This window comes from Ranitomeya variabilis, chromosome 2, assembly GCF_051348905.1.
Source record: "Ranitomeya variabilis isolate aRanVar5 chromosome 2, aRanVar5.hap1, whole genome shotgun sequence".
NCBI classification, from domain to species: Eukaryota; Metazoa; Chordata; class Amphibia; order Anura; family Dendrobatidae; genus Ranitomeya; species Ranitomeya variabilis.
In genome coordinates, this window is record NC_135233.1 from 452,496,461 (window position 1) to 452,511,825 (window position 15,365).

At 43.5% G+C, this 15,365-nt stretch overlaps 1 protein-coding gene across 3 annotated transcripts in view; it reads right to left on the reverse strand.

Annotated features, from left to right (window-relative positions):
• The window catches only part of VRK3 (VRK serine/threonine kinase 3), a 118,153-nt gene that overhangs the window by 100,004 nt on the left and 2,784 nt on the right, over positions 1–15,365 (reverse strand). For 2 of the 3 annotated variants that reach the window (XM_077287288.1, XM_077287287.1), the window contains exon 3: positions 5,125–5,267. In XM_077287288.1, coding sequence (XP_077143403.1) covers positions 5,125–5,267 — 143 coding nt within the window. Of the gene's footprint in view, positions 1–5,124; positions 5,268–14,360; positions 14,381–15,365 lie in introns of those variants that run through there. The other variant, XM_077287289.1, reaches the window with a different exon arrangement.

Below are 15,365 nucleotides of genomic sequence, written 5' to 3' on the forward strand. Positions count from 1 at the left end.
AAAGCAAGGAGTGGTGGTAGAGTACTTGCATACAAAGCAAGGAGTGGTGGTAGAGTACTTGCATACAAAGCAGGGAGTGGTGGTAGAATACATGCATACAAAGCAGGGAGTGGTGGTAGAATACATGCATACAAAGCAAGGAGTGGTGGTAGAGTACATGCATACAAAGCAAGGAGTGGTGGAAGAGTACATGGATACAAAGCAAAGAGTGGTGGTAGAATACATGTATACAAAGCAGGGAGTGGTGGTAGAATACATGCATACAAAGCAGGGAGTGGTGGTAGAGTACATGGATACAAAGCAAGGAGTGGTGGTAGAGTACTTGCATACAAAGCAAGGAGTGGTGGTAGAATACATGCATACAAAGCAGGGAGTGGTGGTAGAATACATGCATACAAAGCAAGGAGTGGTGGTAGAATACATGGATACAAAGCAAGGAGTGGTGGTAGAGTACTTGCATACAAAGCAAGGAGTGGTGGTAGAATACATGCATACAAAGCAGGGAGTGGTGGTAGAGTACATGGATACAAAGCAAGGAGTGGTGGTAGAGTACTTGCATACAAAGCAAGGAGTGGTGGTAGAATACATGCATACAAAGCAGGGAGTGGTGGTAGAATACATGCATACAAAGCAAGGAGTGGTGGTAGAATACATGGATACAAAGCAAGGAGTGGTGGTAGAGTACTTGCATACAAAGCAAGGAGTGGTGGAAGAGTACATGGATACAAAGCAAAGAGTGGTGGTAGAATACATGTATACAAAGCAAGGAGTGGTGGTAGAATACTTGCATACAAAGCAAGGAGTGGTGGTAGAATACATGCATACAAAGCAAGGAGTGGTGGTAGAATACATGCATACAAAGCAGGGAGTGGTGGTAGAATACATGCATACAAAGCAGGGAGTGGTGGTAGAATACATGCATACAAAGCAAGGAGTGGTGGTAGAATACATGCATACAAAGCAAGGAGTGGTGGTAGAGTACTTGCATACAAAGCAAGGAGTGGTGGTAGAGTACTTGCATACAAAGCAAGGAGTGGTGGTAGAGTACTTGCATACAAAGCAAGGAGTGGTGGTAGAATACATGCATACAAAGCAAGGAGTGGTGGTAGAATACATGCATACAAAGCAAGGAGTGGTGGTAGAGTACATGGATACAAAGCAAGGAGTGGTGGTAGAATACATGCATACAAAGCAAGGAGTGGTGGTAGAATACATGCATACAAAGCAAGGAGTGGTGGTAGAATACATGCATACAAAGCAAGGAGTGGTGGTAGAATACATGCATACAAAGCAAGGAGTGGTGGTAGAATACATGCATACAAAGCAAGGAGTGGTGGTCGAATACATGCATACAAAGCAAGGAGTGGTGGTAGAATACATGCATACAAAGCAGGGAGTGGTGGTAGAGTACATGCATACAAAGCAAGGAGTGGTGGTAGAATACATGGATACAAAGCAAGGAGTGGTGGTAGAGTACTTGCATACAAAGCAAGGAGTGGTGGTAGAGTACATGCATACAAAGCAAGGAGTGGTGGTAGAGTACTTGCATACAAAGCAAGGAGTGGTGGTAGAGTACTTGCATACAAAGCAAGGAGTGGTGGTAGAATACATGCATACAAAGCAAGGAGTGGTGGTAGAATACATGGATACAAAGCAAGGAGTGGTGGTGGAATACATGGATACAAAGCAAGGAGTGGTGGTAGAATACATGTATACAAAGCAAGGAGTGGTGGTAGAATACATGTATACAAAGCAAGGAGTGGTGGTAGAATACATGGATACAAAGCAAGGAGTGGTGGTAGAGTACATGGATACAAAGCAAGGAGTGGTGGTAGAATACATGCATACAAAGCAAGGAGTGGTGGTAGAGTACTTGCATACAAAGCAAGGAGTGGTGGTAGAATACATGCATACAAAGCAAGGAGTGGTGGTAGAATACATGCATACAAAGCAAGGAGTGGTGGTAGAATACATGGATACAAAGCAAGGAGTGGTGGTAGAATACATGGATACAAAGCAAGGAGTGGTGGTAGAGTACATGGATACAAAGCAAGGAGTGGTGGTAGAGTACATGGATACAAAGCAAGGAGTGGTGGTAGAGTACATGGATACAAAGCAAGGAGTGGCGGTAGAGTACATGGATACAAAGCAAGGAGTGGCGGTAGAGTACATGGATACAAAGCAAGGAGTGGCGGTAGAATACATGGATACAAAGCAAGGAGTGGTGGTAGAATACTTGCATACAAAGCAAGGAGTGGTGGTAGAATACATGGATACAAAGCAAGGAGTGGTGGTAGAGTACTTGCATACAAAGTAAGGAGTGGTGGAAGAATGGCAGTAGAAGAGAAAAAAAATCCAGCATCCACGGCATTTAGGGGGAGTATATTAAAACATTACTTTTATTGCGACTAACTAACATCTCTCAAAAAAAAAAACCTGGACACTTCTTTCTATCCAATATAGAATGGATAACTTCCAACATGTCATGGAAAGGGATCTCACATATTTATTCTCCACCAAGAGAGACCATGTTTCTAAAATCACTCTTAGACATATAACCAGGCTGCTATGAAATTACGGGACAACTTTAATATCAGACCATCTGACAAAGGCCGATCGATTGTCATTCTTGACAAGTTGTTATAATAAATATTATGGAATTATCTGATGTGCCAGCCTACCGCAAACTTCAATGCGATCTCACCAGTCGAATCAGCTACAGTGCCTTGCGAAAGTATTCGGCCCCCTGGAACTTTTCAACCTTTTCCCACATATCATGCTTCAAACATAAAGATACCAAATGTAAATTTTTGGTGAAGAATCAACAAGTGGAGCACAATTGTGAAGTTGAACGAAATTTATTGGTCATTTTAAATTTTTGTGGAAATTCAAAAACTGGAAAGTGGGGCGTGCAATATTATTCGGCCCCTTCATTTTCAGTGCAGCAAACTCACTCCAGAAGTTCATTGTGGATCTCTGAATGATCCAATGTTGTCCTAAATGCCTAATGATCATAAATATAACCCACCTGTGTGTAATCAAGTCTCCGTATAAATGCACCTGCTCTGTGATAGTCTCAGGGTTCTGTTTGAAGCACAGAGAGCATCATGAAGACCAAGGAACACAACAGGCAGGTCCGTGATACTGTTGTGGAGAAGTTTAAAGCCGGATTTGGATACAAAATGATTTCCAAAACTTTAAACATCCCAAGGAGCACTGTGCAAGCGATCATATTGAACTGGTAGGAGTATCATACCACTGCAAATCTACTAAGACCCGGCCGTCCCTCTAAACTTTCATCTCAAACAAGGAGAAGACTGATCAGAGATGCAGCCAAGAGGCCCATGATCCCTCTGGATGAACTGCAGAGATCTACAGCTGAGGTGGGACAGTCTGTCCATAGGACAACAATCAGTCGTACACTGCACAAATCTGGCCTTTATGGAAGAGTGGCAAGAAGAAAGCCATTTCTTAAAGATATCCATAAAAAGTATTGTTTAAAGTTTGCAAGAAGCCAACTGGGAGACACACCAAACATGTGGAAGAAGGTGATCTGGTCAGATGAAACCAAAAATCAAACTTTTTGACAACAATGCCATGCCAAACGATATGTTTGGCGTAAAGGCAACACAGGTCATCACCCTGAACACACCATCCCCAGTGTCAAACATGGTGGTGGTGGCAGCAGCATCATGGTTTGGGCCTGCTTTTCATCATCAGAGACACGGAAGATGGTTAAAATTGATGGGAAGATGGATGGAGCCAAATACAGGACCATTCTTGAAGAAAACCTGTTGGAGTCTGCAAAAGACCTGAGACTGGGATGGAGATTTGTCTTCCAACAAGACAATGATCCCAAACATAAAGCAAAATCTACAATGGAATGGTTCACAAATAAACGTATCCAGGTGTTAGAATGGCCAAGTCACAGTCCAGACCTCAATCCAAGCGAGAATCTGTGGAAAGAGCTGAAAACTGCTGTTCACAAACGATCTTCATGAAACCTCACTGAGCTCGAGCTGTTTGCCAAGGAAGAATGGGCAAGAATTTCAGTCTCTCGATGTACAAAACTGATAGAGACATACCCCAAGCGACCTGCAGCTGTAATCGCAGCGAAAGGTGGCGCAACAAAGTATTAAGTTAAAGGAGATGAATAATATTGCACGCCCCACTTTTCAGTCTTTGAATTTCCACAAAAATTTCAAGTAACCAATAAATTTCGTTCAACTTCACAATTGTGTTCCACTTGTTGTTGATTCTTCACCAAAAATTTACATTTGGTATCTTTATGTTTGAAGCAAGATATGTGGGAAAAGGTTGAAAAGTTCCAGGGGGCCGAATACTTTCGCAAGGCACTGTATGACATGTTACTTTTATTGGCGGATGGTTTTGAGTAGTTTTTCTATCAGTCAAAGAGAAAGGTGTCACTTGCAAAAAAAAAAAAATTAAATTATTCTGTGTGTCCCATCTTCCATGGCTTACCCAAGACTCATAAAATCAGAGAACTCTACCTCCCTACAACCTATTGTTGCTGGAATTCAATCACTCACAGAACACTTATCTGGCTGTCTAGACAACTAAGGTTACTTTCACATTAGCGTCGTTCGACGCAATGCGTCGTTATGTAGAAAAAACGCATCCTGCAAAGTTGCCCGCAGGATGCGTTTTTTCTCCATAGACTTTCATCAGCGAGGCATTGCGACGGAGTGCCACACGTCGCAACCGTCGTGCGATGGTTGCGTCGTGTTTTGGCGGACCGTCGGCACAAAAAAAGTTACATGTAACTTTTTTTGCGTGTCGTGTCTGCCATTTTCGACCACGCATACACGGCCGAAACTCCGCCCCCTCCTCCCCGGACATTACAATGGGGCAGCAGAAGCGTCGTAAGACTGCTTCCGCTGCCCACGTCGGGCATTACTTTCACAACGCGCGTCGGCACGTCGGGCCGACGCATAGCGACGGCCCCGTGCCGACGCAAGTGTGAAAGAAGCCTAACTCCAACCTTTGGGGTTATCAACAGTTAGCCACATCATGGACACTAAACATCTTATATCAATCATGGACAAACTGCAATGGTCTTCCACTTACAAGTGAGTCACCAGTAGGGATGAGAGGTGCCTTTACCTGGCGGGGGGATATGGTCGTCCTCTGAAACACGCTCGGACTCAGCAGTGTCTTCTCTCTGAAATTTTATTCCACAAAATGGGCAGTAGATGAACTCGTCTTCTGCTTTCTTCCCACATTGAGGGCAAAAATTTATAATCATTCTGCAAATGAAGAGAGAAAAGAAAAAAAAAAAAAAAATTATATATATTATTATATATATTGTCTAAGGGATACTTCCGTCTTTCTGTCGGCAACTTCCGTCACGAAAATCCCGCGTCGCTGATTGGTCTCGCCAGCTGCCTGTCATGGCTGCCGTGACCAATCAGCGATGGGCACAGTACGATTAGTCCATCCCTACTTCCGTCCAGTCAGTGCCGAGCGCCCACCTACTCCCCTCCAGTCACCGCTCACACAGGGTTAATGCCAGCGTTAACGGACCGCGTTATGCCGCGGGTAACGCACTCCGTTACCGCTGCTATTAACCCTGTGTGTCCCCAACTTTTTACTATTGATGCTGCCTATGCAGCGTCAATAGTAAAAAGATCTAATGTTAAAAATAGAAAAAAAAAAAACCTGCTATCCTCACCTTCCATCGTCTGACGATGCGCTCGCGCCTGCCGCCATCTTCTGTTCCCAGAGATGCATTGCGAAATTACCCAGAAGACTTAGCGGTCTCGCGAGACCGCTAAGTCATCTGGGTAATTTCGCAATGCAGCCTGGGAACGGAAGATGGCGGCAGCCGCGCGCACATCGCCAGAGCTTCGCTGGATCCCGGCGGGTGAGTATATAACTATTTTTTATTTTAATTATTATTATTTATTTATTTTTTTTAACAGGGATGTGGTGCCCACACTGCTAAATACTGCGTGGGCTGTGTTATATGCTGCGTGGGCTGTGCTATATACTACGTGCCCTGTGTTATATACTGCGTGGCCTGTGCTGTATACGTCGCCTGTGTTATATACTGCGTGGCTGCTATATACTGCGTGGGCTGTGTTATATAGTATATAGTACTTGGGTTGTGTTATATACTGTTTGGGCTGTGTTATATACTACATGGCCTGTGCTATATACTATGTGGCTGCTATATACATACATACATACAGTGGGGCAAAAAAGTATTTAGTCAGTCAGCAATAGTGCAAGTTCCACCACTTAAAAAGATGAGAGGCGTCTGTAATTTACATCATAGGTAGACCTCAACTATGGGAGACAAACTGAGAAAAAAAAAATCCAGAAAATCACATTGTCTGTTTTTTTATCATTTTATTTGCATATTATGGTGGAAAATAAGTATTTGGTCAAAAACAAACAATCAAGATTTCTGGCTCTCACAGACCTGTAACTTCTTCTTTAAGAGTCTCCTCTTTCCTCCACTCATTACCTGTAGTAATGGCACCTGTTTAAACTTGTTATCAGTATAAAAAGACACCTGTGCACACCCTCAAACAGTCTGACTCCAAACTCCAAGACCAAAGAGCTGTCAAAGGACACCAGAAACAAAATTGTAGCCCTGCACCAGGCTGGGAAGACTGAATCAGCAATAGCCAACCAGCTTGGAGTGAAGAAATCAACAGTGGGAGCAATAATTAGAAAATGGAAGACATTCAAGACCACTGATAATCTCCCTCGATCTGGGGCTCCACGCAAAATCCCACCCCGTGGGGTCAGAATGATCACAAGAACGGTGAGCAAAAATCCCAGAACCACGCGGGGGGACCTAGTGAATGAACTGCAGAGAGCTGGGACCAATGTAACAAGGCCTACCATAAGTAACACACTACGCCACCATGGACTCAGATCCTGCAGTGCCAGACGTGTCCCATTGCTTAAGCCAGTACATGTCCGGGCCCGTCTGAAGTTTGCTAGAGAGCATTTGGATGATCCAGAGGAGTTTTGGGAGAATGTCCTATGGTCTGATGAAACCAAACTGGAACTGTTTGGTAGAAACACAACTTGTCGTGTTTGAAGGAAAAAGAATACTGAGTTGCATCCATCAAACACCATACCTACTGTAAAGCATGGTGGTGGAAACATCATGCTTTGGGGCCGTTTCTCTGCAAAGGGGCCAGGACGACTGATCCGGGTACATGAAAGAATGAATGGGGCCATGTATCGTGAGATTTTGAGTGCAAACCTCCTTCCATCAGCAAGGGCATTAAAGATGAAACGTGGCTGGGTCTTTCAACATGACAATGATCCAAAGCACACCGCCAGGGCAACGAAGGAGTGGCTTCGTAACAAGCATTTCAAGGTCCTGGAGTGGCCTAGCCAGTCTCCAGATCTCAACCCTATAGAAAACCTTTGGAGGGAGTTGAAAGTCCGTGTTGCCAAGCGAAAAGTCAAAAACATCACTGCTCTAGAGGAGATCTGCATGGAGGAATGGGCCAACATACCAACAACAGTGTGTGGCAACCTTGTGAAGACTTACAGAAAACTTTTGACCTCTGTCATTGCCAACAAAGGATATATTACAAAGTATTGAGATGAAATTTTGTTTCTGACCAAATACTTATTTTCCACCATAATATGCAAATAAAATGATAAAAAAACAGACAATGTGATTTTCTGGATTTTTTTTTCTCAGTTTGTCTCCCATAGTTGAGGTCTACCTATGATGTAAATTACAGACGCCTCTCATCTTTTTAAGTGGTGGAACTTGCACTATTGCTGACTGACTAAATACTTTTTTGCCCCACTGTACATATTCTAGAATACCCGATGCGTTAGAATCGGGCCACCATCTAGTGAGAAATAACGACCAGTTGGATAAAAGTAAATACACAAGTTAGGACAGAGTTCAGTTCAACCTGCAGCACAGGTGGAACGTCCCAGTGAGAGACACACATATATAATATATATGACAGTCACAAACACACACACAGGACAGTCACAAACACACACACACACACACAGGACAGTCACACACACACACACACACAGGACAGTCACACACACACAGGACAGACACACACACACACAGGACAGTCACACACACAGGACAGTCACACACACAGGACAGTCACACACACGACAGACACACACACGACAGACACACACACACACGACAGACACACACACACGACAGACACACACACACGACAGACACACACACACGACAGACACACACACACGACAGACACACACACACGACAGACACACACACACACACGACAGACACACACACACACACGACAGACACACACACACACACACGACAGACACACACACACACACACGACAGACACACACACACACACACGACAGACACACACACACACACACGACAGACACACACACACACGACAGACACACACACACACGACAGACACACACACACACGACAGACACACACACACACGACAGACACACACACACACACACGACAGACACACACACACACACGACAGACACACACACACACACGACAGACACACACACACACACACACGACATATAGGAAAAAATTACCACACACTCTAAACTGGTAAGATGCAAATAGGTATATGCCAGGTTTATTCAAATGAACAAAAAGAGGTTGCCACAAAGAAAAATTGTTGAAAGAAACCCATTGTTTCGACCCTCCCGGGTCTTATTCATGGTGTTACTAGGAGAACAAAGAAACAAAATAAATAGCTGTTCGTCATATAGCAACAACTTCATCATTTTCAGACAAACACTGTACAATACGAAAACTAACAAAAATAATAATAATAATAATAATAATAATAATAATAATAATAATAAAACATCAAAAAAAGAAATACTAATAATAAAACACCAAAAAAGGAAATACAAGACATGCAGATAAAGAGGCATCCAGAGATGGTGAAGGACTGGCGGTCGGGAGCAACGATTCCAGATATTTTTCAATAAGGCAAGCTAAGTAAGTAATGTCAAGTGAAATACAGGTTGTTTACCTTTGGTAAATATACATAAGAGTGGCAATGGTAGAGGGTGGGCAAATGATCCCTTTTAGAGCATATTCTGTCACTGTGATAAGATATCAGTATTATATAATGCATAGGTAGAGAGACAGTTTAGGCATAAAAGGCTTATATGTACAACAGGATATAGAGTAGGGTCCCAGGTGATTTCAGACACATGCAGCCATGTTTGGATGATATATTGTGTAAGAATGGGTACTGATAAACATGGCGGTGGATACCCAATACTAATGAGTCACAGGACGTATGGTATTGGTCCCAGAAGACAGATCCCAAATAGTCCTAGATATATATGGCCGTTTATATAGGATGTAACAAAATGGGACAAAGTTTACGTAAAGTAGCAAATAAAATCCCCTTAATACCAATGTTCTATAGTATCAGTGGTTATGGTGGATACCTTGCTGTAGGGCCAGTAAAGGCCTGTGTGTCCCGGGTGGATGAGGCTTGAAATGGAATGGCCGTCACATGAAGGGCCTGTAAATACCCACATGTCAAGGACAGTAATGGAAGGCAGGGAAAGAGATAGTAAGTTCAGTGGCGAACAGCTCGAGTACCTGTAGTGTCCTGTTCCAGGATCAGCGGCGCTCCTGCGCCCTGCTAGTGGTGCTGTCCTGGATGGAGGGAGAAGGCGAGCTTAAATGCCGCCCTGAGGCACCGCCGCACCGGAAGTGAGTTCTTCAGGACCGGAAGTGACGTGGCGCCCTGTATTCGCGCATGCGCGGTAAGCGCTGCGTGTCAGAATGGGCATAGAGATGCCCAATAGTGGGAGTGTATAGGCACGAACTGAAAAAAACCAAAAGCGAATACCAACGGAATCCTAGACTACAAAAACAACCCAAAACACAAGGATTCCTAAAATATAACTTAATGTTTAACCCCTTCACCCCCAAGGGTGGTTTGCACGTTAATGACCGGGCCAATTTTTACAATTCTGACCACTGTCCCTTTATGAGGTTATAACTCTGGAACGCTTCAACGGATCTTGGCGATTCTGACATTGTTTTCTCGTGACATATTGTACTTCATGATAGTGATAAAATTTCTTCGATATAATTTGCGTTTATTTGTGAAAAAACCGAATATTTGGCGAAAATGTTAAAAATTTCGCAATTTTCCAACTTTGAATTTTTATGCCCTTAAATCACAGACATATGTCACGCAAAATACTTAAGTAACATTTCCCACATGTCTACTTTCCATCAGCACAATTTTGGAACCAAAATTTTTTTTTTGTGACAGAGTTATAAGGGTTAAAAGTTGACCAGCAATTTCTCATTTTTACAACACCATTTTTTTTTTTAGGGACCACATCTCATTTGAAGTCATTTTGAGGGGTCTATATGATAGAAAATACCCAAGTGTGACACCATTCTAAAAACTGCACCCCTCAAGGTACTCAAAACCACTTTCAAGAAGTTTATTAACCCTTCAGGTGTTTCACAGGAATTTTTGGAATGTTTAAATAAAAATGAACATTTAACTTTTTTTCACAAAAAATTTATTTCAGCTCCAATTTGTTTTATTTTACCAAGGGCAACAGGAGAAATTAGACCACAAAAGTTGTTGTGCAATTTGTCCTGAGTACGACGATACCCCATATGTGGGGGTAAACCACTGTTTGGGCGCATAGCAGAGCTCGGAAGGGAAGGAGCGCTATTTTACTTTTCAATGCAAAATTGACTGGAATTAAGATGGGATGCCATGTTGCGTTTGGAGAGCCCCTGATGTGCCTAAACATTAAAAGCCCCCACAAGTGACACCATTTTGGAAAGTAGACCCCCTAAGGAACTTATCTAGATGTGTTTTGAGAGCTTTGAACCCCCAAGTGTTTCACTACAGTTTATAACGCAGAGCCGTGAAAATAAAAATTCTTTTTTTGTTCACAAAAATTATTTTTTAGCCCCCAGTTTTGTATTTTCACAAGGGTATCAGGATAAATTGGACCCCAAAAGTTGTTGTCCAATTTGTCCTGAGTACGCTGATACCCCATATGTGGGGGGGAACCACTGTTTGGGCGCATGACAGAGCTCGGAAGGGAAGGAGCGCCATTTGGAATGCAGACTTAAATGGATTGGTCTGCAGTCGTCACGTTGCATTTGCAGAGCCCCTGATGTACCCAAACAGTACAAACCCCCCACAAGTGACCCCATATTGGAAACTAGACCCCCCCAAGGAACTTATCTAGATGTGTTGTGAGAACTTTGAACCCCCAAGTGTTTCACTACAGTTTACAACGCAGAGCCGTGAAAATAAAAAATCTTTTTTTCCCCACAAAACTTATTTTTGGCCCCCAGTTTTGTATTTTCCCAAGGGTAGCAGGAGAAATTGGACCCCAAAAGATGATGTCCAATTTGTCCTGAGTACGCTGATACCCCATATGTTGGGGTAAACCCCTGTTTGGGCACACGGGAGAGCTCTGAAGGGAAGGAGCACTGTTTTCCTTTTTCAACGCAGAATTGGCTGGAATTCAGATCGGATGCCATGTCCCGTTTGGAGAGCCCCTGATGTGCCGAAACAGTGGAAACCCCCCAATTATAACTGAAACCCTAATTCAAACACCCCTTACCCTAATCCCAACAGTAACCCTAACCACTCCTCTAACCCAGACACACCAACCCTATTCCCAACCATAAATGTAATCCAAACCCCAACCCTAACTGTTGCCCCAACCCTAGCCCCAACCCTAGCCCTATCACTAGCCCTAACACTAGCCCTAACCCTAGCCCCAACCCTAGCCCCAACCCTAGCCCCAACCCTAGCCCCAACCCTAGCCCCAACCCTAGCCCCAACCCTAGCCCCAACCCTAGCCCCAACCCTAGCCCCAACCCTAGCCCCAACCCTAGCCCCAACCCTAGCCCCAACCCTAGCCCCAACCCTAGCCCCAACCCTAGCCCCAACCCTAGCCCCAACCCTAGCCCCAACCCTAGCCCCAACCCTAGCCCCAACACTAGCCCTAACACTAGTCCTAACACTAGTCCTAACTCTAGCCCTAACCCTAACGGGAAAATGGAAATAAATACATTTTTTTATTTTTCCCTAACTAAGGGGGTGATGAAGGGGGGTTTGATTTACTTTTATAGCGGGTTTTTTAGCGGATTTTTATGATTGGCAGCCGTCACACACTGAAAGACGCTTTTCATTGCAAAAAATATTTTTTGCGTTACCACATTTTGAGAGCTGTAATTTTTCCATATTTGAGTCCACAGAGTCATGTGAGATCTTGTTTTTTGCGGGACGAGCTGACGTTTTTATTGGTAACATTTTCGGACACGTGACATTTTTTGATCGCTTTTTATTCCGATTTTTGTGAGGCAGAATGATCAAAAACCAGCTATTCATGAATTTCTTTTGGGGGAGGCGTTTATACCGTTCCGCGTTTGGTAAAATTGATAAAGCAGTTTTATTCGTCGGGTCAGTACGATTACAGCGATATCTCATTTATATCATTTTTTTAATGTTTTGGCGCTTTTATACGATAAAAACTATTTTATAGAAAAAATAATTATTTTGGTATCGCTTTATTCTCAGGACTATAACTTTTTTATTTTTTTGCTGATGATGCTGTATGGCGGCTCGTTTTTTGCGGGACAAGATGACGTTTTCAGCGGTACCATGGTTATTTATATCAGTCTTTTTGATCGCGTGTTATTCCACTTTTTGTTCGGCGGTATGATAATAAAGCGTTGTTTTTTGCCTCGTTTTTTTTTTTTTTTTTCCTTACGGTGTTTACTGAAGGGGTTAACTAGTGGGGCAGTTTTATAGGTTGGGTCGTTACGGACGCGGCGATACTAAACGTGTACTTTTATTGTTTTTTTAATTTTATTTAGCTAAAGAAATGTATTTATGGGAATAATATATATTTTTTTTTTTCTTTATTTAGGATATTTTTTTTATTTTTTTTTTTACACACGTGGGGAATTTTTTTTTTACTTTTTTACTTTGTCCCAGGGGGGGGGGACATTACAGGTCATTGATCTGACAGTGTGCACAGCACTCTGTCAGATCGACGATCTGCTGTGCAGGGCTGCAGGCTTACCAGCGCCTGCTCTGAGCAGGCACTCGGTAAGCCACCTCCCTCCCTGCAGGACCCGGATGCCGCGGCCATCTTGGATCCGGGACCTGCGGCGAGGAGGGAGGTAGGAGACCCTCGGAGCAACGCGATCACATCGCGTTGCTCCGGGGGTCTCAGGGAAGCCCGCAGGGAGCCCCCTCCCTGCGCGATGCTTCCCTATACCGCCGGCACACCACGATCATGTTTGATCGCGGTGTGCCGGGGGTTAATGTGCCGGGGGCGTTCCGTGACCGCTCCTGGCACACAGTGCCGGATGTCAGCTGCGATATGCAGCTGACACCCGGCCGCGATCGGCCGCGCTCCCCCCGTGAGCGTGGCCGATCGCGTATGACGTACTATCCCGTTGGTGGTCATACGGGCCCACCCCACCTCGACGGGATAGTACGTCTAATGTCAGAAAGGGGTTAAAGTTAAAACCACTCAGTTCTAAAATTGAGGACATAAAACAATGAAAAAATAACCAACAGGGGGACCAAAACTAACTGACCCCTATCGAGTACCCTCCTCCTGTCCACTACCTCTTTGCGGAGGTTGGCACCCTAAGTTTCTGCGGTTGGCGCCCCCGCTCCACGAAGACTGGCCCTAATAGCCCTACAAATTCCCTATATTCCCTAATAGGTAGTGTCACAGATACCAATGCACCCAAAAACCAAAAGTAATATAAAAAATTAGCAAAAAATTGTATAGGCACAGTCTGTAGTGGTTGCATTGATAGGTCTGTAATGCGGCGAAGTGTATAGGCCTGGTGGGTAGCTACATAATGGATACTGTGTAAAAGGTCTGTCGCTATAGCGTCATGGGCAAATAGACCTATAATATAAGTAGCTACATAATGGACATAGGGATCAAAAGTGAGTATGGGGATAGTTACTATAAGATGAGCGTACTGAATGAAATTGGACCCAAAACTAGGAAGGAATGTGAATAAAATGTAAAAAAAAATGAAAAAAAAATGAACAGGAAAAATAAAGGGGAAAAGACTAATAAAAAAAGAGAAAAAATAAAAAATAAAAATAAATAATAGATAATAAAACTGAAAAAACGAGGAAAAAATGAAAATAAAAATAAAGAAAAAAAAAAATAATGATTTGGTGAAACAACGAAAATGGTGGAAATAAGAAATAACTGAATGAAATGAAATAAAATAAAGAAAATAAAAAAAAGGGGGGGGGGGGATATAGTCCTGTATGGATGTTGCGGAAAAAAAATAGGAAAAAAGGTGAGGAACTCACCTAGTAGATCATAGACTCAACGTGTCTGGAAGGTAAAATGCAAAGATTAATACTGTTTTACAGTAGCCAATCTATTTCCCTGTTGAGACCCTTGGGGGTAAGAGTCTCGAGTTTGTGGATCCAAAATGTTTCTCTCAATTTTAGTTGCTTAATATGATTACCCCCTCTTCTGGGTCTAGGTACTTGTTCAATTACCTGGTATTTTAACTGTGCGACTGTATGTCTGAACTTGACAAAGTGTTTGGGGATGGGTAGCCATGTTTTGCTGAAGCGAATAGTGGATGTGTGACTAGCTATACGGTCTTTGATGTGTTGTGTTGTTTCCCCTACATATAGGAGGCCACATGGACATTTTAGGACGTAGATTACAAAATTAGAGTCGCAAGTGTAATAACCACGGATGGGATATGTTTTACCTGTTCTGGTAACGCTGACCATGAGTCAGAGTGTATTGATTACACGACGCCATGGGACATTTCCTTGTCTCAGCTGCGCCTCCTGCTCGAACATCATCAAGTCCGACAGCGTTACACACCCCGACTGCACCTGTCGCTGATTGGTCGCGGGCGGCTGGCGCGACCAATCAGCGACGCGGGATTTCTGTTACAGACAAACAGACCCTTAGACTATATATATATATATATATATATATATATATATATATACACACACATACACACACACTAGATGGTGGCTCGATTCTAACGCATTGGGTATTCTAGAATATGGTTGTATGTATGTACGTCGGCGCTGTGAGTGGGGGTTAAATTCCGCGCCAATATCGCTGATTGGTTGCGGCCGGCCGCATAGTAGATAGCACAGCCCACGCAGTATCTAACACAGCCCAAAATTAAAAATAGTTATATACTCACCCTCCGTCGGCACCCGGATCCAGGCAAGGCGTTGACCGATGCTCCTCGCGACGCTCCGGTCTCAAGAGTGCATTGCAGTCTCGTGAGATGATGATGATGACGTAGTGGTCTCGCGAGACCGCTACGTCATCAT